Here is a 26536-nt window from a genome sequence, read left to right as displayed (position 1 = left end):
TCGAACCCGGATCTTCTGCGTTGTAGTCAGATTCTACAGTGGGGGGCTGGGGAATAGTACAAATATGGTATAAAAAGATGTAAGAAACTGAAGCAAGAGGTAGATCATGTAGAAACTTGCATTCAAAGGTGTGAAATTTGAATTTTATTCAAGCAAAATGGGACCCACTGCAGTAGTTAAAATCAGGAGCAATGTGACCTAAAATAAAATATTTTCGGAATATTTGGGATGCTGGGTAGAAATTGGATAGGTAGGATGGGGAGGGTAAGTGTGAAAGTGGAGCAGCATTTAGAAGTAATCCAAGAGCAAAGGTGAGGCATGCCATGGGTTCAGAGAAGGCTGGTGACAGAGGTGGATGAATTGGAATTTATTTTGAAGGCAGAAGCAATAGTAAGTATGAATGATTTTAATTCTGAGATCAGAGAGGAGTGGTGAGAGAAAGTGGAAAACACTTGTGTTTCTAATTTCAAGATGTACTGATTCTATGTATGACCTGTGTAGAAAAATAAATTGATCTTCTCTGTCCTTCATTCTCAGTTGCCTATATTGGCATCATCGGTGGTTAGCCTGTATTTCCTTGAACTCACGGATGTCTTCAAACCGGTGCACTCTGGATTCAGCTGCTATGACCGGAGTCTTAGCATGCCATACATTGAACCCACCCAGGAGGCAATTCCTTTCCTCATGTTGCTTAGCTTGGCTTTTGCCGGACCTGCAATTACGGTAAGAATTGCCCTCAAATTGTGTTTGTCAGCCCCAGAAGACTAAGAATGACCACATTTATGTAATAAATGAGGTGTCCCTGGTGGCTCAGACGGTGAAGAATCTGTCCACAATGCGGGAGACCTGGGTTTGATCCCTGGGTTGGGACGATCCCTTGGAGTCAGGAATGGCAACCCATTCCAGTATTCTTTTTTTTTTTTTTAATAAATTTATTTATTTTAGTTGGGGGCTAATTACTTTACAATATTGTAGTGGCTCTTGCCTGGAGAATTCCATGGGTAGAGGAGCCTGGTGGGCCATGGGGTCGCAAAGAGTCAGAAGGACTGAACGACTAATTTTCACTTTCATGTACTAAATGGGTTAAAAGCAAACAAAAAGTTTCTGATACACTTCCTCATTAATATATTTTTCATGCATTCATGGAGAAGGAAATGGCAACCCACTCCAGTATTCTTGCCTGGAGAATCCCATGGACAGAGGGGCCTGGTGGGCTGCTGTCCATGGGGTCGCACAGAGTCAGACACGACTAAAGTGACTTAGCATGCATGCATGCATTGGAGAAGGAAATGGCAACCCACTCCAGTATTCTTGCCTGGAGAATCCCATAGACAGAGGGGCCTGGTGGACAAAGTAGCAGAAGCAACATGCGTTCATGCCATATCTCAAGTCTTAGAAGCTGTGGGAAAGAAACAAATAATTCTATAGCCAACAGACTTTGTTCTCCGAAGGGCATGTTGCTATCAGTTTCAGCAGATTAGCACTTTTTATTGATTCTTAGCACTGAGCATGCACAACTGTACAGAAAAGAGGGTACAACTCGCATTCCTGCCCCCTACAAAATAAAATACTTTACATTCAGAATAAGCATTTGGATTTTAAAATGTGTAACCTAAAGAAATGACCTAACCTATTGAAATTGAATTAGAAATGCACTTGTTTTTAGTTTGCTAACATACAAATTGGGAATTACATATTTTTCAATAAATTTATTAATAACAACAGCATAGTCTTAATAGCATCTCTTTTGCCCCCAAAACCTACCTAAAGGACAAGAAACATGTTTTGGGGTTAATAATATTTATTTCTAACAGTAGGAATTCTTACTTTACTTTTATCATGCTAATGAATGTCAGAGGAAGTGGTCATTAAATAAAAAGCTGTATTTGAATGGAGTTTTTATAGGATCCCCTAAAGAACTGGTCTATTCTGGTTCAGTATATGGTAGCAGTTTTAGAAAAGTCTCTGCTTTGACCTTTTGTATACCCTTGGATTTGTTTCTTTTTTAATTTCCCCACATTAAACAACAACATTCTATTTGCACTTTAAATTACATGAAATATTATCAGAAGATAAAATTGAAACTTAATTTTTCCTAGAACTTCATCATACTTAAAAGATGAATTTTGAGAACTTGTGGTCTCAAAACACTTTGTAAGTTTTAAGAAATGAGTTATCTGAACTTCAATAACTCCAGGGTGATTGGAACTATTAATGATGTACTTGGAAGTAGCTGAGACTATGACTAAAAGCATATTTAACGTGCAATATTGTTCAGAGTGGGCTTCCTTGGTGGCTCAGACAGTAAGGTGTCTGCTTGCAATGCGGGAGACCCAGGTTCGATCCCTGGGTTGAGAAGATCCCCTGGAGAAGGAAATGGCAACCCACTCCAATACTCTTATCGGGAAAATCCCCTGGGCGAGGAGCCTGGTAGGCTATAGTCCATGGGGTCGCAAAGAGTTGGACATGACTGAGCGACTTCACTTTCACTGTTGTTCAGAGTAACAATATTTCTGGTCATTTCTCTAATGACTTACAAAAAAATCTATTATCATCCAGTTATTTGACAAACCAAAAAGTATACATGTTTTAAATCTAGTAGACCAGAAAGCATTTCTCCTAATTGGAATATAATGCAGAAATTTATTGTAATTAATATATTTGAAGTACAATTGTAAAATACAAATGCTTGTGACTCTACTGAAGAGCCTAGGATGATATTTAATCAATTACAGAATTTCTTTTTTATATACCCAGAAGTCTTTCTTCCCTGGGTCTTAGACTAAGTGGCTAGGAGAACACATCTAACTGTGGCTTTTCCTGCCAGCACCATTTATTTCCCTTTGCTGACACTGTTACAGGTCCTGGGGCCAATGACTTTGGCCTCATCATTGTGTTCCTGCTTTTCTGACTCCCTCATTTCCAGTAATAAATTCTCAGTATGCAATTAAGAATGCTTTCTGGGTGATTCTGAGTCAACACTTTCTTTCTTGAGCCTTGAGAAGTGAAGGAACAAGTTTGCTATGACTACCTCTACCAAATTGACCTGGGGAACCCAGTGCCAACTCCTTCGGCAAAGACTGCCTGCATTCCCAGGTCACCGCTGGGCCTCCATAGCTGTTGCATGCCTCTTTATGGAAGGAGAGGCAAACTAGGGAAATATTTACACTGATGGGTCCCTGATCTTCCCCATATCATTCAGGATATTCCAGGATGTCAGTGATTCTTTTCTTCCACAATTCCTTCATGGATTTTGAGTAAACAACTTGATGGTAAAACAAATCCTGACTTTATGGACATCAAATAACTATCTTTTACACCTTACTCTCTAAGCATATATCTTCTCTGAATTTCTAATATCATTTTCCATTGTTTTAAAGCCCATTCCCCAAACATTGGTTCTATAGTGTCTGTATGTCACTATAGTCCTAGAATAGGGGTCACCAACCCCAGGGCCATGGGCCAGTACCAGTCCCTGGCCCATTAGGAACCAAGCGAAGCTTCATCTGTATTTACAGCCACGCCCCATCACTCACATTACCCCCTGAGCTTCACCTGTCAGATCATTGGCAACATTAGGTTCTCATAGGAGTATGAACCCTTCTGTGAACTGTGCATGTGAGGGATCTAGGTTGCTCACTTCTTATGAGAATCTAATGCCTGATGATCTGAGGTGGAGCTGAAGTGGTGAGGCAAGCTGGGTGGGAGTGGCTGTCACTGTCTCTCATCACCCCCCAAAACTAGTTGCAGGAAAACAAGCTCAGGGCCCCCACTGATTCTACATTATGATGAGGTATATAGTTATGTCATTATATATCAGAATGTAACAATAATAGAAATAAAGTGAACAATAAATGTAATGTGCTTGAATCATCTTGGAACCATCTCCCCCACCCCCATCTGTGGAAAAATTGTCTTCCACAAAACCAATCTGTGGTGCCAAAAAGATTGGGGACTGCTGTTCCAGAACCACGATTCTGTCTCTAAACTTCCTACATATGTTACTGCTCCAGCTTCTTTCCCCACTATTCCTGAAAGTGAAAATAACAGACTCTAATTTCCGACTTTCAAGGATGCCATTTTCTTTTTTTCCTTTTGGCAGTATTAATCTGTTCCAAAATGGAATGGTGGGGGAGACAGAGAGGCAGGATGAATTCTTCCTTTGAAAATCACTTTCATTGTCCATTTGTGTAAGGAGAGGTGCTTCTTATTTTCACCCATTCATATGAAGATAAGGCAAAGAAAAACAAAAGACCACACATGGGTAGTATCCTTTAAAAGGAAGTTTATAATTCTTTACAAAAGGAAGTTTATATTCTTTACAAAAGGAAGATCAACTGATTTTTTTATACAGGCATTTACATATAAATCGTTTAATGTTTGCTTCTCAGGTTTCAAAATGTTTTTAATTTTTTAAATTTATTTAGTTAGTTATTTTTGGCTGTGCTTGGTCTTTGTTGCTGTGTGCTGGCTTTCTCTAGTTGGAGCAAGCGGGGGCTACTCTTCATTGTTATATGTGGGCTTCTCCTTGTGGGGGCTTCTCTTATTGCAGAGACAGGCTCTAGAGTGCATGAACTGTAGTAGTCGTGGTACATGGGCTTAGTTGCTTCATGGCATATGGGATCTTCCTAGATCAGGGATCAAACCATTGTCCCCTGAATTGCAAGGTGGACTCATAACCACTGGACCAACAAGGAAGCCCCTCAGATTTTTTTGGGTTTTTTGATGCTTCAGAAAAATATTTTTAAAATTACCTGCCTTTGTATTGTTACACAAGAAATTGTAAAACTTCTTTTGTGTCTGTGAAATGTATATTCTTATTTTTTGAAACTGTCCTTAAATTTTCATCTTTAACATTAACTTTTAACTTACTTTTAAGTGATGATGAAACAAGCATTTTTTTAGTCCTTTGGAGATTCTCCAGGAAAATAGCACAGAATATTGAGGCTTATCATAAATATTTCCGAAATCTATATGAATAGAAAACATGTGTATGTTCTCTTCCCTGAAGTAAAATGTTAATGCATAAGATTAAAGGGTAAGTATATCCAGTTTTATAGAAGAATTGTATTGAAATTTATTATTGTTTCTGGGAGGTAACTTTAGCTTTAGCAGAGTAATACACTCTCCTGTAGGTGGCTTTTCCAAGGCCAGTGTCCATATAATAATAAGCAATGTATTTCCTCTCTACATCTCCCCTGAAACAGTCACTTTAGAATCTCTTTCAAAAACCTGTCCATGATATCTGACATGCACAAAATGGTATTGTTTCTTTTCAGGATTGTGTATGGCATAAACAGAATATTGTGAGAAGATACTTGTCATATACTGTTTTCTATTTTCAAATGACAATAGCAACAAATAATTTTGTTGTTAACACCTAATACTTGAAACCATATTGCATCACAACAGCGTGTCATTCAGAACAGGGAGACAAGCAGGCATATTTGAAAATACATCAGGAAACATCTATCCTTTCCCTGAGGGGAATTCTATCTTTAAAGCAAATTAAATCATTTTGAAAATGCATACAGTGACATGTAGGTCAAGGTTAAATGAATAGTAGTGTGAAGAGAAAATTAATGTGCTCCTTAGAGAGTGGGAGAGTTGGACGATGTCAAAATACTGACAAGAAACCTCCATCCATAATCAAACCAGGGTGTGAAAGCACTTTCCTGACATATGAGTTTTGAGCTTATTAAGCAAATAAATTAAAACTCTTGAAATTTCAAGGTCACTTGAGATAATGACTGCTGTGTTATATGACAAGAAGCATTTCCCTAATGACACTAAGCAAATAAATTCTTACATACTTTAGCATTCTTGGATAATATGTGAATCACTATTTATATGTATATTAAAAAGAAACAAAATTATTCACAGAATTATTATTAAAGAAATGAAAATGAAATGAGTCTCTCAGTGCACTTCAGGACACAGTTCAGAAATGAGTGGTTAATTTTCTTGAAATGATGAATTTGGGATAACCATGACATTATTCTGCTTTGCATGGTACAGCATGTCACATCTATCTGTGCAGAATATTATAGAATCTTTTGTGTTTCTAGGTCTAACTTGAAGTGATAATGTAGTATGATATTTTTCAAAAAGTATAATTAACTTAGTATTCAATGATTTGAAAAAAATTCCTTCTGATTATTTATGTAATTATCCATAAAGGAGTTTATCAGTGTATGCCACAAAAGTTTCACGCTTGTAAGGTTATTGGTAGAGTTTTATTAAGAAAATTATTTTTATACAAGTAAAGGTTCTTTATAATTGTACACACACCATATGGAACTAAATATATCAGACAGAACATTTGAAGAAGAAGGTCATAGACTTAGTCATGAGTTTTAAAAATCATAAATTTAAGTACTTTAAAAAAATAAATGTTAAGTAGGTGTTGAGAACTGGGAACTTTCCCTTGGAAAATATATTTCAGCTCCCAGTCACGGTGATAATCTTTAAAGTGACATGATCACTTATATCTAAGGGACTGCCCGTTCCCAGTTTCTCAGTTCTACATTTTTAGCCATACTGATTCTAATTTCACAATAATCTCTGAGGCACAGTAACTCCAAATATTTGATTTTTTGCATTAAAAAACCACATTAATTCAAGTCTTGCTTTTCCTAATAACTACCAGCCCAAATGCCCAAGGTAATTAGCCAATGAGAATCCCACAGTGAAGGTAACAAAAGCAAACCCCACAATGCAGGGCACTGTACTAGATAGTGAGAATAAAAAAAAGATGGTTTTCCCACAGAGGGTCACAGTCAAGTGAGAAATAAGCTATGCTAGAGGGAAGGACAAGATACTAAGGGAGCCACATTGAAGGGGACATGATTCAATTTAGGATATAGTAAGCGATTTCAAGGGAAAGTTCTTAAAGGAAATGATGCCCAAATGTATTGAGTTTTTTCACTGATGTCCTGTGTCTTAGAATCCAACAGCAAATGTGCTCTTCCTTATCATAAGTATGGTCCTCTGTTCACTGAAAACACATTTTCTAAATATTTCATTCTTAAGACGTATTACTCACCGGTAGTGGTGGTGGTATAGTCGCTAAGTTGTGTCTGATTCTTGGACCCCATGGACTATAGCCTACCAGACTCCTTTGTCCATGGGATTTCCCAAGCAACTGGAGTGGGGTTGCCATTTCCTTCTCCAGGGGACCTTCCCTACCCAGGAATTGAACCCATGTCTCCTACATTGTAGGCAGTCTCCTGCATTGCAGGAGGATTCTTTACTGCCAAACCACCATTACTCAGCATTACTCAGTATGAATGGATAACTTTTCAGAAATTAACCACATCAAATTCTATTTCAGTTGTCCTGGAGCATTTTCATCCAAATGTTACTGCTTACCTAGATAGATTCTGTTATAATCTACATTCTTCAATAAGATAGTCACTAGCCACATGTGGCTATTTCATTTTAAATCTGATTGATTTACATTTTAAATAATTAACTAAGTACAATGAAATGAAATTAAAACTTCAGCTCCTCAATTGCAGTAGCAAAAAAAATTTCAAGTGCTCAGTAACCAACAGTGCTATTTCAAGTGCTCAGTAGTGGCTACCATATTGGACAAGGCAGAAAATATGTCCATCATCACAGAAAATTTTAGCAGATAGCTCTGCTTAAGATAGAACCTTTCTACTTTCATGTCTGCCTTACATGGGCGATCCTTCTGCTCAATCCCAAATTATTTTATTGAAATAATATGCTAATAAAATATTCCTGATTCTAACTCTGGTAGTTATTTTATTCTCTCCTCAGGCATCTTGTTTTCATGGTTTTAAGGATAAAATGTCAAGATTCTAAGCGTCAGAGCAGAATCAGTCACCATGTGATTAATCAGTTAGGTAACACTGGGGATTATTGGGCCTAGGGCCAAAGTCTGGGTGCTGCAACCACATTGCAATGCCAGGATGCTATCACAATTTTGACCAGTGTGTAGAAGCACAGAAGATCCAACAACACTAGTTAACAATGTCCTGATTACTTCTCACTGCTTCCTCAAATACTCAGGAGAAATCCTCCCATCTCTAAAGTGCCTACAAAAGTTACATCTTTACTTAATTTAATTGATGGCATGTTAAGAGATAACTTCTCCCATAGGAGGAAATGGCAACTCACTCCAGTATTCTTGCCTGGAAAATCCCATGAACAGAGGAGCCTAGCGGGCTACAGTACAGGGGTCTCAGAGGAGTCAGACACAACTGAGCAACTGAGCATACATACTTAAGAGATAACTTATATAATTCATCTGCACCCATTGAATCCATTTTGAACACCCTCTTGTCTTTGCAGATTATGGTAGGGGAAGGAATCCTCTACTGTTGCCTGTCCAAAAGAAGGAATGGGGTTGGCCTGGAGCCCAACATTAATGCTGGAGGCTGCAACTTCAACTCTTTCCTTAGAAGAGCCGTCAGATTCGTTGGTGGGTGTGGGAAACCACAAAAAAAGAAAATGTTTTTCAAATAGAAATGTTTTATTTAATTACAGATATTGTCTTTAAAGCTGTAATTTAGATGTATAATGTCAGGTACATGATGAATTTTACATTATACAAAAAAAAAAAACAACTGTTAAAAACACCCTAATTTAAGCTTTGTATCCACAATGTGTTATTTATAGTTATATTCCTTGTTGTGAGAGCCAACATGCCATGCATTTCAGTTTATTTTTGTCTTAGCTCTGGTAGAATCATGAATTTACTTTAAAATGATTTCTTGGATCTGGGTTCATTTTTTAAAATGGAGAATAAATATCAGCAGACCAATATAAATGAATAACCCTTCAGAAATTACTTTAGCTGCATCAGTGATTCCATTTCAACTGTCCTGTGGTGTTTTCATCTGGAAATTACTGTCCATGGAATGCAGCACAGCATCAAGGCTATTTTTCGTTGGTTATATCATCTAACTCTACCTCCGATTTTTATGAGACCTACAGAAAATCCATAGGCTTGTATCAGAGTCAAATCAGCATCTAAGCCTTCATCTCTTCTGATTAGCATGTGACTATCTTAATATTAGGAGAAGGCAATGGCAACCCAGTACCTTGCCTGGAAAATCCCATGGATGGAGGAGCCTGGTAGGCTGCAGTCCATGGGGTCGCTAAGAGTCAGACACGACTGAGCGACTTAACTTTCACTTTTCCTTTCATGCATTGGAGAAGGAAATGGCAACCCACTCCAGTGTTCTTACCTGGAGAATCCCAGGGATCTTAATATTATTTGAGTCACAGACCTTTTTTTTTTTAACTGAATTGAAAAGTCAAGCCACAGTACATCACACCACTGTGAATGTTTTAATTAATTCCCAGTAAAGCAGTAAAAAGTTATTTTCACCTGTAACCTCTCAGTTCGAAGGAATAGGTAGCTTCATTTAATACCTAATAGATAATTAAGTACCATCATCTCTTCCACTGGAGAAAAAAATCCGGTCTAAATCATGCCCTAGACTCTGCCCCACTAAGAAAGGCACATTTTTGCTCCACAAAGACTGTACTGCAATAATAATCCCCTTACCAGGATCGTGAACTAAGACCAAGAAGTAAAACTTCAGGACATCTAGCTGATCTCAGAGGAAGTTTTCCTAATGTAACACAATACTGTGGCAAAGGGGCACATAACCTCTCTGAAAAACCTCATGACTATGAGCATCCAGTCCCAGAGTCAACCACGCCCATGCCCTGGGGGCATAGAGATGGATAGGTTTCCTCACTTACCTATACTCTTCCCCAAGATCTTACATGCTGCTAGGAATTAGAATGTAGAAATAAAGGTCCAGGGTCACGAATCTGAGGTGAGTGGGTGGAGAAAGAACTGGGAGAGTGGTTGTTAGGTGACAACAAGCAGAGAAGGAAAATGCAAAAGGGGCCAGGCCAGAAGGAGAACACTGTCGGGTTACCTGGCTGCCTGTCACAATGATTTCTGTGAGCAAATCATGAATCAGAATCCAGATTCTCAAGTCAGAATGACTCCAGGGTGTAGAGGGAGCAGGTGGGCTAGACTCCCAAGGATAAGACCAGGCAGGGAACTCGAAGCAAGAATGGAGCTTGAATGTACAAGCCTGCATCAGGGTTTGTCAGTTTATGGTTTCAAACTGGTCCCAGAAGAGAAAAGAAAGAATTTAATCAAGAGATTTAAGAATGTCATTTCTGCATTCTAAAATGAAGGAAGCCTCCCACAGCCTGGTACTTGTATGATTATTGTTTTCACCATAGGGCTGGCTTGCTGTTTTCTCTGTTTTAAATAGCATTCCTGGTATGCTAGTCATCTGTCGGTAGTCATACCAGAAACCAATCCCGTAGGGTTTGCCTACTGTGGCTGGGGTGAGGAACTACTGGGGAGAGAGCCCTGGAAGCACAATTCTGCTAAGCACTTTACAGTGATTTTGAATTTTGCTTCATTCCCCATATTGAATCCTTTTCAAATCACACAGTTGTCACCTTAACGTGTTCCAGGTATCTGTCAAGTGACCTACAGTTAATAATATTAAGGGTTGGCCTGATATAATCAAACAGACAAAAATCCTTCAAATGAGGACTTTGGAGATACTCATTGCCTTCAGCATCTGTTTGGAAGTTTAGAAATTTTCTTTAATATCTTCCTGAAAAAAACCCAGAGAAAATGATCACAGTAGATGTCAAAGTTGTCATGTTAATGTGTAATATGCAAGATTGATGATGGCACCACATTGGCATCAAGTGCTAGCTTGGTAACAGGTTCTTTCCTTTTCCTTGTAGGTGTTCATGTCTTTGGACTCTGCTCTACAGCTCTTATCACAGACATCATCCAGCTCTCCACAGGCTACCAGGCACCGTACTTTCTGACTGTGTGCAAGCCAAACTATACCTCTCTGAATGTGTCTTGCAAAGAGAATTCCTACATTGTAGAAGATATTTGCTCAGGATCTGACCTTACAGTTATCAACAGTGGCAGGTTAGAAATGGAGATTATGAAAACTTTCATGTTGGTGTTTTCATTGTTCATTAATAGCTTGGGGTATCATCATAGGCATACACTTTTCAATCACAATGACTTGGATTTTATTTTTCTTTTCAATTCAGTGATCTCTTTAGGGATGATACCATAGAAACCCATTGGTGGCTCATTCCAACTCCCTCTCTCTCCAAATTTCAGCCCCATATTCATTCCACTCATCTTCATATCACCAAATCCCAGTCATGTTCTATGATCTCCTCTATACTAATTATGAGTTTAGAAAGAAAGAAAGTGAAGTCGCTCAGCTGTGTCTGACTCTTTGTGACCCCATGGACTGTAGTCCACCAGGCTCCTCCATCCATGGAATTTTCTAGGCAAGAGTACTGGAGTGGGTTGCCACTTCCTTCTCCAGGGGATCTTCCCAACCCAGGGATTGAATTATGGGTTTAGGTTATCACAAATTGGTGTATTTTAGATGTTTACAGTTAGTCATGGCTTGTAATCAGTATGTCATGTAGTGACTTAAGTATAAGACTATATATGATATTTCTAGCTCCATTACATATTTTATTAAAAAGTAAATCATATGAATTTTCCTTTTGGTAGAGTTTTAAAAGAAATAGAATCTAGGATTGCATGTGTCTTCTTTGAATAAACCCAGAATGTCTGTACAGCTCCTGACCTTGCATTTCAGAAAATAAAAACTGAAAAGCTCAAGAAACTACTAAGGCATTAAACTGTTTTCAATCAATAAAAATAAGAAAGAAACTTAGATGGCAAGAGAAGTTCAAAAGAAATAAATTACAGAAAGGTGAAGGCAGCAAAAGACTAATATAAGAATTTTATTCTTCATTCAGTCAGTTCCTAAAGATTGATTTAAGGGCAAAAATAAGTTAAATACACTTGAAGAATCAGAACCTGATATTATATAATTATATACATATGGTCCATTCAATTCAATAAATTTTGAACTTACATTTAAGACCTATATTCTGTATTCTTTCTCAATTTTTATACATTATCTTGTCTGTGTTGAATAGTGTCCCTTTTATTGGGTACCAAATAATTAGGAGGTCATTAATAAAAACAAATTTTTTTCCCATTTTTTATTCATTAAAAGATCTCTGTTCTCCTTCTATCTTTCACAATCCTTTGTTCTGCCTCCTCCACCTTGCTTCTTATTTAACAAAGCAATATACTTTGTGATTCTTGAGATAATAGTCATTTTAAAGTGGGATAGAGAAACATTTTGCTAAAATTGGATTTTTTTTCCGTATGCTTTCTAAAGTGTAAAAAACACTTCTAGACCCACTACTGTGAGAAAATAATTATTCTTTTAAATATTTATGTAAATGAAACCGTATATTTAGGAGAATAGAGAAAGTTTAAAAGCATTAAAATCTTAGGTTTTATAGGCTTTTACTTTAACCTGACATATTATAATACCAATAAACAATTATAATGCTTTCCATTCCATTTCCACTTTCAAGCAGCATTCCAATGGTGTAAAGAAGCCCCTTAGAAAGCTAACACTTTATATTGGAAAGTATATCACTACTCTTCTTTAATACTAATGGTGATTAACAGTGTTTATTTTATCACTCAGATCTTTCTCCAGAAAACCAAACAGAAATTAAAGCTATTGCTTATTACCTTGCCGCTTTTTAATTGAACATTTTAACCACTCAGTGTTCTTGAGATGATTGTTGGCAGTGTATCAGAAATAGAAGGCATAATTTGACTTCTTCCTTTGGCAGAAAATCATTCCCTTCTCAACATGCGACCCTCGCTGCCTTTGCAGCTGTGTACGTTTCGGTAAGTAACTGGGTCTTTTTCATCAAACTGTGTCCTAGAGAAAATCAGAGAAATGAGTGTTGTCTCCAAACACTGATTAGATTATATTATAGCTGGGTAATAACAGAAGAGTAGAGTGGCATCAAAAATAGAATTTAGATGCTACTGTAAACAATATAATAGTAAGATAATTTTTGACACAGTCATAATATTCATTTAGCCTCATATCTCTTTAATGTCATATTATACTTCATGAGAGAGTATTGTGAACTACATGAATGTTAAAAACTGTAAAACTGAAGGAATTGTGTGAAGTATATACATACATAGCACACACTTTCGTTTCAATCATTATGTAACAGCAAATTCTAAGTGAGTGTAAGTTGATAAATGCTCTGCAATGAATTGTCACTATATCTTATTAATATAATAGTTTAGTATATTTTATGTGAAAAAATAGATTGAAATTAAGTGACAAGTAATATGGAGACTAACCAGTTATCTGGCTAATTCTACTGCTTTAATTTTTTTCCAAACTTTTCTGTAATCACATAAGAGGTCTGTTATTTATTTGATGAATTTTGTCAGGCATTCCTTTTATTTCAGGTACAGAAATTAGCCATAGCAGGGGGAAAGGAATAGTAAAATTGACATCGAGTGTATCTGACTTTTGAGTTTACCCTTTTATTTGATTATAGTTGAATAGAAAAAATGACCTTTTAAACATACTTACCCCAGTTCTTTCATTGTTTAAAGATGTACTTCAATTCCACACTAACGGATTCCTCTAAGCTTCTGAAACCTCTCTTGGTCTTCACCTTTATCATCTGTGGAATCATCTGTGGGCTAACACGGATAACTCAGTATAAGAACCACCCGGTTGATGTCTACTGTGGCTTTTTAATAGGAGGAGGAATTGCTCTGTACTTGGTAAATAATTTACTATTATTCAACAAAGCACAGTTTAAAAAGGAAAATATGCACAAAATGTCTTGCACCATAATAATTTACTTCCAATATAGTTTATATCTATAAGAAAATCCCTGACTCCTTCTCCATTCTAAGCCAGCACATATATTCTACTTTCAGTAAAATAATTTGTTAAACTCATACCTTGGGCCAGAAAAGGTGATTTTAGAAAGATTATCACATTTTCCCTTATCACTCTCCCACCAAAAAAAGTCAAGGACTACTGTTACTAGTATAATTTTATAGATGAAGAAAATAAGTTAAAGAGAATAGAAGTTTAATGGAAAATTATATACTTTCCCCAATAACACAAATGTGGCACCTGGATATAACTATAATCCAGCTAATATTTAATTCTTTGTGTGTGTGTGTGCTCAGTCATGTCTGACTCTTTGCAACCCTGTGAACTATAGCCCACTAGGCTCCTCTGTCCATGGGATTTCCTAGGCAAGAATACTGGCTTGAGTTGCCATTGCCTCCTCCAGGGTATCTTCCCAACCCAGGAATTGAACTCACGTCTCTTGCATCTCCTGCATTGGCAGGTGGATTCTTTACCACTGTGCCACCTGAGAAGTCCCATTGAATTCTTTAGCAACTTTTATTTCCAAACCTGATCTTCCTTTAAGGGAAATATCTTCAGCATAACAGAACTGAAATTGTCCATTTCATTCATGCATTCATTACTTTACATTTATTCAAAATCTGATCTGTGCCAGGTACTATACTGATCATCACAGCACTGATAAATAAGATATATCATTTATGAGTTTACATTGCAAAGATTAAGAGAAGTATACATGGTTACAATATGTTAAATGACAAAATAGGGTATAAACAAAGTACTTTGAGGATAGCAAACTGCCTAAGGAAGCTAAGGAAGGCTTCATAGAGTTATACTCATATTTTTAAAACATGAGAGTTTCTTAGGATAAAGAAAGGAGGAGGGCATTCAAGCTGAAGAAACTACATATGCAAAAAGATGGACATATGAATGATCAAATCTTTGTGGAGGGTGAATGAGAGATAATGGCCAGATTTCTAGTTTGGAAGATCGGCAAATGGTGACTTCATTAGCTGACTGAATGGATGTGTACAAGCTCAATTTAAAGATGAATAGGCAGTTGAATAGTTGGGTCTGGAGCTTAAAGGAGCAACGACTGGTGGGAGATAGATTTGAAAATCACAGACAGACATTATAGGTGGAAATACCATTATATTTATGGGAGTATATAAAATTGCCAGGTCCTAAGAATAAAAGGAGCCAGGAAATCACCAATATGCAAGCAGCATGCAGAGGAAAAGGCAATAATGAAAGAAACTAAGAGGATCTACAGAGAATTAACTGTATGTTGGAGCAGTTCTAAATCTTGTGATCTTGGCATACTTGTGAAAAGCATTAATTAAAAAAATGCTTACAAAAACAGGAAACATACTAAAGTGAGCAATGATTTATTTTTTTCATTTTTATATACTAGTGGCATAGTCGGGATTGTCACTTCAGATCTCATACTTCCTACTCATACTTTCTTCAGTGAAGGAGAAAGGCATCAAATGAAAATCGGTGTGCCAGGATCTGTGCATAAGCCTGGATTGTCCCGGGGGTGTTCATTGGCAACAGGTGTTACAGAATAAGACTGAGAACTGTCACTCTCAAGTTCATGCATTGCTTTTGTACATGTCTGGTTTTCATGGTGTCTTGGAGTCTGAAGGGTTTGAGCTCCAATCTCAGTTCTTCTGCTATTTGGCCAATTTTGTAGCCATTCAGAAGCCTGATTCTTCATCTATAAAATAAGGATAATAACTATTTACCTCATATCATAATAAGGAATCCAGCAACTATATTTATTAAGCTGAGTTCTGGGCACTGAATTTTGAACAATGTAGGTAGAGGTTATAGCTGTGAAAAGAAGAGAAGTGAAAAGCAAAGGAGAAAAAGAAAGATATACCCATTTGAATGCAGAGTTGCAAACAATAGCAAGGAGAGATAAGAAAGCCTTTCTCAGTGATCAGTGCAAAGAAATAGAAGAAAACAATAGAATGGGAAAGACTAGAGATCTCTTCAAGAAAATTAGAGATACCAAGGAAACATTTCATGCAAAGATGGGCTCAATAAAGGACAGAAATGGTATGGACCTAACAGAAGCAGAACATATTAAGAAGAGGTGGCAAGAATACATGAAAGAACTGTACAAAAAAGATCTTCATGACCCAGATAATCACGATGGTGTAATCACTCACCTAGAGCCAGATATCCTGGAATGTGAAGTCAAGTGGGCTTTAGGAAGCATCACTATGAACAAAGTTAGTGGAGGTGATGGAATTCCAGTTGAGCTATTTCAAATCCTAAAAGATGATGCTGTGAAAGTGCTGCACTCAATATGCCAGCAAATTTGGAAAACTCAGCAGGGGCCACAGGACTGGAAAAGTTCAGTTTTCATTCCAACCCAAAAAAAGGTAATGCCAAATAATGCTCAAACTACTGCACAATTGCACTCATCTCACACGCTAGTAAAGTAATGCTCAAAATTCTCCAAGCCAGGCTTCAGCAATACATGAACCGTCAACTTCCAGATGTTCAAGCTGGTTTTAGAAAAGGCAGAGGAACCAGAGATCAAATTGCCAACATCCGCTGGATTATTGAAAAAGCAAGAGAGTTCCAGAAAAACATCTACCTCTGCTTTATTGACTATGCCAAAGCCTTTGACTATGTGGATCACAATAAACTGTGGAAAATTCTGAAAGAGATGGGAATACCAGACCACCTGACCTGCCTCTTGAGAAATATGTATGCAGGTCAGGAAGTAACAGTTAGATCTGGACATGGAACAACAGACGGGTTCCAAATACGATAATGAGTACATCAAGGCTGTATATTGTCACCCTGCTTATTTAACTTCTATGCAGAGTACATCATGAGAAACGCTGGACTGGATGAAGCACAAGCTGGAATCAAGATTGCCGGGAGAGATATCAATAACCTCAGATATGCAGATGACACTACCCTTATGGCATAAAGTGAAGAGGAACTAAAGAGCCTCTTGATGAAAGTGAAAGAGGAGAGTGAAAAAGTTGGCTTAAAGCTCAATATTCAGAAAACTAAGATCATGGCATCCAGTCCCATCACTTCATGGCAAATAGATGGGGAAACAATGAAACAGTGAGAGACTTTATTTTCTTGGGCTCCAAAATCACTGCAGATGGTGATTGCAGCCATGAAATTAAAAGATGCTTACTCCTTGGAAGAAAAGAACCTAGACAGCATATTAAAAAGCAGAGACATTACTTTGCCAACAAAATTCCATCTAGTCAAGGCTATGGTTTTTCCAGTAGTCATGTATGGATGTGAGAGTTGGACTATAAGGAAAGCTGAGCACTGAAGAACTGACGCTTTTGAACTGTGGTGTTGGAGAAGACTCTTGAGAGTCCCTTGGACAGCAAGGAAATCCAACCAGTCCATCCTAAAGGAAATCCATCCTGAGTGTTCATTGGAAGGACTGAGGTTGAAGCTGAAACTCCAATACTTTGACCACCTGATGCAAAGAATTGACTCATTGGAAAAGATCCTGATGTTGGGAATGATTGAAGTTGGGAGGAAAAGGCGACGACAGAGGATGAGATGGTTGGAAGGCATCACTGACTCATTGGACATGAGTTTTGGTAAACTCCGGGAGTTGGTGATGGACAGGGAGGCCTGGTGTGCTGCAGTCCATGGGTTCGCAAAGAGTCGGACATGACTGAGTGACTGAACTGAACTGATATACAGTCTGGTGGAAGATGGTCCTCGACTTATAATTTTAAATATAATTATTAATGCAACATGAGGTAGAGACTGTTTACCCTGAAGACTTTTGTAGTGAGAGCATAGATAGGTATTATTTAGAAGAAGATTTTAGCCAGGAATTAAAATACTTGGAGAAGAAGAAGCCTGACTTTATTCTGCTCCTGTTTACACTCTGCCCTGAAATTATTAATTTATCCATTCTAAGCCAATGCCCTTGTTCATTGTTAGGCACTGTATAAAATATCACATCTGTGGAATTCCTTTGGTTTGATCTGAAAATTAGACAGTGGCTCCCTTCTGTTGAGATTAACACACAAATAGTTATCTGTTTCTGGCTCTTATCTCTAAACTAAGCATCTCAAAAACTGAAAATTCAGCAGGGATTAGAACTTCTACATGTCAAAATGTTAAAAATTCTGAATCTTATCTTTAGCCTTTATCAGATATTTATCCCCCAAATCTAAAAAAATAATTTGATCACCTGAGTATGAAGACAAGATTAAATAAAACTCAGCTTAAGTTTAGTGTAATAATACTGAGTTGATCAAATATTACTTTCAAAATTTAAGATCAGGTTTTAGTTGGAAAATAACTTAGAACCCAATGTAGGGACAGTTTCTGCCCTCTCTTCCCAGAATACTCTGTAAAATGCTGCACACATAGGGCTGAGCTCCTTGTCAGCTACGAAGATATGTGTCTCTGACCTCACTACAAAACCTATGTCATATTTTATGAATGATTTGTTGTTCTGCATTTCCACATGCAGGTATGATTGAATGGTGTGATTTCATTCATACAATCATGAGGTATGATTGAAAATGGAAAGTAAAATGCATCAGTTAAGCCATCTGAGGTGTCATTCAATAAGCAGTTCATAAATCCAGAAAAATGAATTGCTTTGAAAAAACAGGAGATTGTTGATTCATGTGTTGCATGGCAGACACCAACACAACATTGTAAAGCAATTTTCATCTAATTGAAAAATAAATTTTAAGAAGAAAAACAGAAGAATGCCCTTATTTCTCTCATTGTCTGACTTCTCTTCTCAAAACAGAGGATAAGATTGTCTAAAACATCCGGTGGGATGAAGAAAGGAGAGAAAATCCAACTAATAATGAAAAATAATGGACTTTGTAGTTCTGAAGAGTTAGTTCAGTGGCTGATGATATAACTTACACTTATTTCCTGAGTAATTGTACTTTTAGTTTTGGTTATTTGTGTTAGTCAGTGGTGTATAGAGAACACATCTTTATGTGTCTCACTACATCCTCCAAGGCAAACTCTCAGTAACTATGTCTCCTAGTGCCTGATGTTTATTGTTTCTCCCAACACTAGGGTCTGTATGCTGTGGGGAATTTTCTGCCTAGTGAGGAGAGTGTGTTTCAGCACAGAGAAGCTCTCAGGTCTCTGACAGACCTCAATCAAGACCCCAGCCGAGTTTTATCTGCTAAAAATGGTAGCAGCACTGACGGAATTGCTCACACTGAAGGCATCCTTAACCGAAATCATAGAGATGCTAGCTCCTTGACCAACCTCAAAAGGGCCAATGCAGATGTAGAAATCATCACTCCACGGAGCCCCATGGGGAAGGAGAACATGGTTACCTTCAGCAATACCTTGCCTAGAGCCAACACCCCATCCGTGGAAGACCCTGTGAGAAGAAACGCCACCATTCATGCCTCGATGGATTCTGCTCGGTCCAAGCAGCTCCTCACCCAGTGGAAGAATAAGAATGAAAGCCGGAAGCTGTCTCTTCAGGTTATAGAGACCGAGCCCGGACAGTCACCACCCAGATCCATTGAAATGAGATCAAGCTCGGAGCCGTCCAGGGTGGGGGTCAATGGAGACCACCACGCTCCCAGCAGCAATCAGTACCTCAAGATCCAGCCTGGCACCGTCCCTGGGTGTAACAATAGCATGCCTGGGGGACCAAGAGTGTCCATTCAATCCCGCCCCGGGTCCTCACAGTTAGTACACATCCCTGAAGAGACGCAGGAAAACATAAGCACCTCCCCCAAAAGCAGCTCTGCTCGGGCCAAGTGGCTGAAAGCCGCGGAGAAGACCGTGGCTTGTAACAGAAGCAACAGCCAGCCTCGCATCATGCAAGTCATAGCCATGTCCAAGCAGCAGGGTGTCCTCCAAAGCAGCCCCAAGAACACTGAAGGCAGCACGGTCTCCTGCACCGGCTCCATCCGCTACAAAACCCTGACAGACCACGAACCCAGCGGGATCGTGAGGGTCGAGGCCCACCCGGAGAACAACAGGCCCATCATACAGATCCCGTCCACCGAAGGCGAAGGCAGTGGCTCCTGGAAATGGAAAGCCCCTGAAAAGGGCAGCCTTCGCCAAACGTACGAGCTCAACGATCTCAACAGGGACTCCGAAAGCTGTGAGTCCCTGAAAGACAGTTTTGGTTCCGGAGATAGAAAGAGAAGCAACATTGACAACAGTGAGCATCACCACCACGGAATCACTACCATCCGCGTCACCCCGGTAGAGGGCAGCGAAATCGGTTCAGAGACTCTGTCTGTTTCTTCCTCCCGCGACTCCACCCTGCGGAGAAAGGGCAACATCATTTTAATCCCTGAAAGGAGCAACAGCCCGGAAAACACGAGGAATATCTTCTACAAAGGAACCTCCCCCACACGGGCTTATAAGGATTGAGTGATGGTCATTCAAATCACTTGGGTCACCCCGAGAGACCCGTGTTGATTCTACCAGTGCTCTGTTCCAGCGAATCGGGAACCTTCTCACCAAACTAGATTATCCACCATCAGCCCGCGACTCACTGACTCTTGAGAACTGTTCCACCCAAGCTTGTAGACTTCACATCAAGGGAAGGGAAAAGCACAATGCAAGAACCTAACTCGTGTGATAATGTGAAGACCTAAGACCTACCTTCAAACGCAAAACGTTTGCAGAGGGCAATATCAAAAGAAAGTGGTTTCCTTCAGTGTATACTATAGTACTTCCTGAATGTGCCAACTTTAGGGTTATTTCTTTATAATTAGCTGTGGGAATACAGAACACACGTTTTCCCTACAGCAGAGGCCATGCAGTATTATATATTCATTTTGCAGAATCTGCACCAAAAGCTCAATATGGGTGGTGCTGATTATTATAGTACATATATGGTGTAAACTCTCAATTTCTATTTAGCTGTGAAATAGTGGTGTGCAATTCCTTGTCAAAGAAATGCTACTGTTATTAAGAAGATGTTGGCTTCTTTGTGTTAGAATAGGACACCCTGCAGCTTCTCTATAGTGGCTCTGTCACAGTCAAAAAATGAAAAGGTTTTGTACATTTCTTCAAAATTTTGCTTTGAACAACAAAAATTTATAAGGATATTTTCAGTGAAAGGGAATAACCAGTACTTTTCTGCATAGCTTTTTGCTGCTTACTTTTTATTTCAAGTTACTGCTAATGAAAAATCTGTTTTTAGTGAGTAAATTTGCATAATTAAAAAATATTATTTTGGAGTTTTTTGGAATTGCTGTGATCATATTTTGCATTTTATGGCTTCTCCTTTATTTATTGATTTAAATTTTTGTGTTATAGATATGTTCTATTTTTAATGTAAAAATAAGTTGATATTCCTTGAGCAAAATATACCGCTGTGAATTTATAAACAAGAAATATGAACCAAAACTTGACATTGTGGGTTACACTGCCAGAAGTGTTGACCATATGTTAACCTTAGATGTTTCCAGCCAGCTGGCTTAAATTTCTAATTTAAGTAATCCAAAATTTTCATTTGTTCCAGATTATTAACATTTTTTGATATCCTGATAACCAGTTAATTACAGTCACAGTGGCTGGGTTTTACCATCTTCTCTAAAATGTTATTTGTATACTAATGGGATGAATCTGAAAAACAAAATGAAAATTGATAAGTAAAAATATCTCACAGTATACATTAAGAATGTATTTCTTCAAAATAGATAGGCACAGTTTTTGTGCTCAACGTACAAATAACAGTTTTTGCTACCTATCCTGAATGAAGCCTTCAACTTAACTCAATGGAAACCAATATTGCCAATAAGAAAAAAAGTAAAAGCAGAACATTTCAAAGTGTTTTTCCAACTTAAAATTTTAAGTATGAAGAAATATTTGGTTCTTGTCATTTCGCATTTAACCTTTTTACACCATTTCTTAAGAATTCTGATGTACATCTCATGATTGCCATGGGGACAAAAGGTAACAACAATGCTGGTTAATCTGATCTCAGTTCAATTTTCACTGAGAACAGAAGTAGTTGTTTAGAGATGAGTAGTACCACATTCTTAATCAACTTCTACTGGAAAAGGGCAGAGCTTTCTAGAGTAACGAACCTCCTACGGCATTAGGGATTTAGCTGAAACCAGCAGAATTAAAAACTCTGGCAATAAAATACAGATTCAACTATATCCCTTCTGGCAATTTCCTTCTCAGAGAGGGGAGTGGGAGTAAAATGTTGCCTTCCCCACTTCTCACCACCACCACCATTATGACACTCCTACTGGCTTTTGCCAATTTATAGAGAGAAAGGTGGATTGGTTTTAGTGCTCTGAAGAAAAAAAAAAAGCTGCAGCATTTCAGGTGCAGTATGATATTTCCTAATCTTTCCTATTTCTTAACAAAAGATTTTAAAGTACTTCTCTAGTCATTGAAGTTTTTTTTTTCTTTACATGAATATTGATATATTCTTTTTCTACTCAAAGTGCCAAAGGCTACAGTTTTTAATGACTTAAATTGTACCACATTGTTAAGGAAATATAATGATAGTCACTAGAACTCAGACCTCTGCATGTGTATTTGATAACACATCTTTTGTAGACAAAAGATTACAAAGAATTATTTGTTTACATTCCACTGGTACCTTAATTTAAAACAAATGAGACTAACAGGTGGTATCTCTTCTTAGTGTTCTATTTATCTTATTTGCTAATGAGAGCACTTCTTCCTTTGTTAGGCTGTGCTTTGTTGATAAAACCAAGTATTGAATAAAGAGAGTTAATTATCTTTTTAAAGTAAATAAAATTATAAAGATATATATGATATATATAAAGTATTGTGTTTAATAAAATGTTATGCAATGTTTTCCAAACTGATAAAGTTTGTAAAGTGCTATAATGTATTTTGTTAAGTACAGATCAGAGCTATTGTGTGAGTATATTGTGCTAACATCATAGAAATAAAGATTAGATTTCTTCATCAAAATTGGAGCATTTTCTTTTACTTCAGAGTATGAATTGATAATACTTTATAGGAAAACAGCTGAAAAAATTAGAATGACAGAGCTGATTATAATTAGAAGAAAGAGTATTGCACTAAGAAGGAAAAGCTTCTCAAACTATGACATGTTTGGTTATCATTTAGAATTTTGGTTTTATGCTTATTAAAGAAGCTCTTCTAAATTTATTTAGACCTAGATTTTTCACATATCAATGTTACAGAGTATTGAAAAAAAATAGGAAAGAATCATTTGTGTAAGTACCCCTTATACTATGATTGGATAAGTAACCCTGATCCTAATACATTTCTCATGAGGTATCAGGTGAGTGGATTCTGAGTTATATACATAAGAAGTTATCATTAAAGCCATATCATTTATGCCTTTTACAGGTAAAGACTTTACTTGATATCTATAGGTTATTTCATATTCACATTCAAATGGAATATGGAAATTCATTATTCAGAAAGTAATTTAATTAAAATAATTGAAGGAAATCAAAAGGAATTGAAATGGTTTAATCTAAAAGGAAAATGTGGCCTGGAAAATGGGTAATGGTTTGTTTGTGACTGAGCGTTTCATTTTCTCTGCTTATTAAATGTCTCCTGTTTTTATTCTATAGAAAGTTTCTACTATGCTCTGGGGTCAAATGCTACAGTTTGAAGGAAATATACATTTCAATCGTAGTATATGATATTACAGGCTTCCCTGGTGACTCAGATGGTATAGAATCTGCCTGCAATGCAGAAGACCTGGGTTCAATCCCTGGGTTGGGAAGATCCCCTGGAGGAAGGCATGGCAACCCACTCCAGTATTCTTACCTGGAGAATCCCCATGGACAGAGGAGCCTGGTGGGCTACAGTCCATGGGGTCACAAAGAGTTGGACATGACTGAGTGACTAAAGACAGAACATATGATGTTACAGATGAGACCCAATAATGGGAAATTCCCAGTGACAATGCTCCTAATAGTTAAAAGAAATAAAGAAAGAAACAGAAGAAAACAAAATGTCCAGATGAGACCTCTGATACAGAAATGACTCTCATTTCACTGGCCATACAATTATCAATAAAAGTCCCTAACTGCTAGTGTTTGTTCACTATCATCAATGAGAAGGAGGGGCAAACTGAGCAAAGCTATAGTTCTGCCACCAATTCTATTTAACAAACTTATTGAGTGTTCGTTTTGTTTCCTTTATTCCTTCTTCATTAAGATTTTCAGTCATAGCCTAAGAGAAAAACCTATCTAAACTCTAGGGTTAGATTTTAAAAGTAGTATGGTTGACAAGTAGGTGAATGAGTTTAAAGAAGAAAAAAAATACGAAATCATATTCGTGTATAATCTCTCTTTCTCTCAATCACTTCCTCACACTTTACACCTAGCTACTAACCGGTTCTATTTCTGGGTTGGGAAGATCCCCTGGAGAAGGAAATGGCAACCCATTCAGTATTCTTGCCTGGAGAATTCCATGGACAGAGGAGCCTGGAGGGCTATAGTCCACGTGTTCACAAAGAGTCAAACATGACTGAGCCACTAACACACACACACACACACACACACACACACACACACACACACACACACACACACTAACTTATAGAAAGAAAACTAGATGTTCTCTATAAGAGGAACTTTTCCCCCACAAACTCCCTTGTTGTAGTTTGTACCTTCTGGCCTGTGATTGCGCTCTGACAAAAGATATGTAGTTTTGAGTATTAGGTAAACTAATTTCACTCCACCTCTAGCCCAGTCTTTCCCATTCTGTGTCTAAATTAAATAATCACAGATATTTCTGGAGGTATGTGTGTTTGTGTTAGTCATTGAGTTGTGTCTGACTCTCTGTGACCCCATAGACTGTAGCCCAATAGGCTCTTCTGTCGATGGGATTTCCCAGGAAAGAATACTGGAATGGGTTGCCATTTCCTTCTCCAGGGGATCTTCCCAACCCAGGAACTGAACCCTGGTCTCCTGCATTGCAGGTAGATTCTTTACCATCTGAGCCACTAGAGTATAAAAAGAGGCATTAAAAAAAAATAAACTCAAAATGAGTCAAAGACTTAAATGTAAAATATAAAACTAAAAAATTTTTAGAAAAAAATTTAGGAGAGAATCTTTAGGATATAGAACAAAAACTAGCTGCTAGTCCTTGGTTAGATATGTGTCTGAAAATATTGTTTTTTTCAGTCTGTAGTTTATCCATCATCCTTTGAATAGAGTCTTTCAAAGAGCAAAGTTTTTAATTTTTGATGAGGTTCAATTTATCTTTTCTCTTTATGGGTCATTTTTAAAAAGTCAAATCTAGGCTATATAAAAAATCCTCAAAACTCAACAGTAAAAACTCAATAACAGTAAACAGAAGAGACTAAAAGAGAAAAACAATAAAATAAAAATGGACAAAGACATGAATAGACATTTCAAAGAGGATATATAGATAACAAATAAGCATGTGAATAGATGTTCAAAACTATTAGTCATTTCAGAAATACAAATTAAAATCACAATGAAATATTACTATATACCTATAAGGATGACTAAAATTTTAAAAATGATAATACCAAATGCTAACAAGAATGTGGAAAAACTGCATCACTGACACATTGCTGGTTGGAATATAAAATAGTATAACCTCTCTGCAAAACAGTTTGGCAATTTCTTTTAAAAAAACTAAATTTACATTTATATTTCCTAGGATTGGTACTCTTGGGCATTTATCCACAGAAATAACGATTTATGTCCACAAGAAAAGTGGTACCCATGTATTCATCTCAGTTTTATTAATAATAGCCCCAAACTGAAAATAATCCTGATATCCTTCCTTGAGCGAGCTGTTAAACAAACTGTTATACAACCATATCATGGACTACTACTCAGCAATAAAAATAAATGAACTATGATACATGCAACTGAATGAATCTCCAGGGTGCTATGCTGAATGAAAAACCCAAAAGGTTACACCTGTATGATTCTATCTCACACAACACAGATAGGAACAGTCCATGGCGAGAGAAGTTGTTTTACCATCTTTAATATATGGCTTCCAAAGTTGCTCTAGTTGACATGATTTCCCTGAAGGATTGGGGTTGGAAGGGAGGAAGTCAAGGATAAGCAACTTTGTCTTGAAGATGACACTGAAGTTGTATCTGTCATGTATAACCCACCCAGTGGGAGTAAACTGGGTTATCCTGTGGCAAAAGATGCCAGGGAATTTAGTCTTTTGGTCAGAGGACTTATTACCAACTAAAAGTTTGTGTCTTCTCTAACCAGATGGAAAAGAATCAGAATGGTTTCTAAATGACAACGATCAGTCTCTGTCATACAGCTTTAAGACTTTTCATAGAACAACCTACAGACCCTTATAAGCCACTACTTTTCCATACAAAGCTATTGTACAACAGGCTTCACTTCTATATTTGTTTGTGTATTTGGCTGTGTGCCTGTGGTTTATTTTTAACTCTCCTTCCAGAAAGTCTTTGCATTCATTTTTAAATCTCTTTTGTCCTTCAAGACTAAATTTCAATCTTCCCCTATACAACCTTAGAGCTAGAAGGGATTTCAGATATCACACATCCTTTTAGGTATAATCAGCCTAATTAACTATGTCTCAAGAAAAGTAAGACACATGAGAAGTGACTTACTCAGAGTCACACAACTGGTAGGTGCCAGGAGGGTATTGAGAGCAGGAAACAACTACTTTCTGTTCATTTTGTAATTCCTAGTGTTTAGCACATCACCTACCACATAGGCTAGACACTAAGAAAACATTCACAATGAATGAATGTTTGAATGAATGAATGAAATATTATAACACCGCAGTTGGTA

The 26536-nt window shown here is 37.5% G+C and overlaps 1 protein-coding gene and 1 long non-coding RNA gene across 3 annotated transcripts in view; one reads left to right on the top strand and one right to left on the bottom strand.

The window, feature by feature from the left end:
- LOC145507208 (uncharacterized) overlaps positions 1-9912 on the bottom strand; it is a 51379-nt gene extending 41467 nt beyond the window's left edge. The window contains exon 1 of the long non-coding RNA XR_014054690.1: positions 9742-9912. This is a non-coding gene — a long non-coding RNA (uncharacterized LOC145507208). The remainder of the gene's footprint in view (positions 1-9741) is intronic.
- PLPPR4 (phospholipid phosphatase related 4) overlaps positions 1-20983 on the top strand; it is a 49706-nt gene extending 28723 nt beyond the window's left edge. The window contains exons 2-7 of one of the 2 annotated variants that reach the window (XM_081493258.1): positions 538-723; positions 8320-8449; positions 10762-10957; positions 12718-12775; positions 13511-13684; positions 18840-20983. In XM_081493258.1, coding sequence (XP_081349384.1) covers positions 538-723; positions 8320-8449; positions 10762-10957; positions 12718-12775; positions 13511-13684; positions 18840-20168 — 2073 coding nt within the window. In that variant the 3' untranslated portion in view covers positions 20169-20983. The remainder of the gene's footprint in view (positions 1-537; positions 724-8319; positions 8450-10761; positions 10958-12717; positions 12776-13510; positions 13685-18839) is intronic. The other variant, XM_081493259.1, reaches the window with a different exon arrangement.
- The last annotated feature ends 5553 nt before the right edge of the window (positions 20984-26536 follow it).

This window comes from Giraffa tippelskirchi, chromosome 5, assembly GCF_054371585.1.
Source record: "Giraffa tippelskirchi isolate mGirTip1 chromosome 5, T2T-mGirTip1v1.2.pri, whole genome shotgun sequence".
In the NCBI taxonomy this organism is placed as follows: domain Eukaryota; kingdom Metazoa; phylum Chordata; class Mammalia; order Artiodactyla; family Giraffidae; genus Giraffa; species Giraffa tippelskirchi.
The sequence above is the reverse complement of the archived record's forward strand: the minus strand, read 5'-3'. Positions and strand labels throughout refer to the sequence as shown.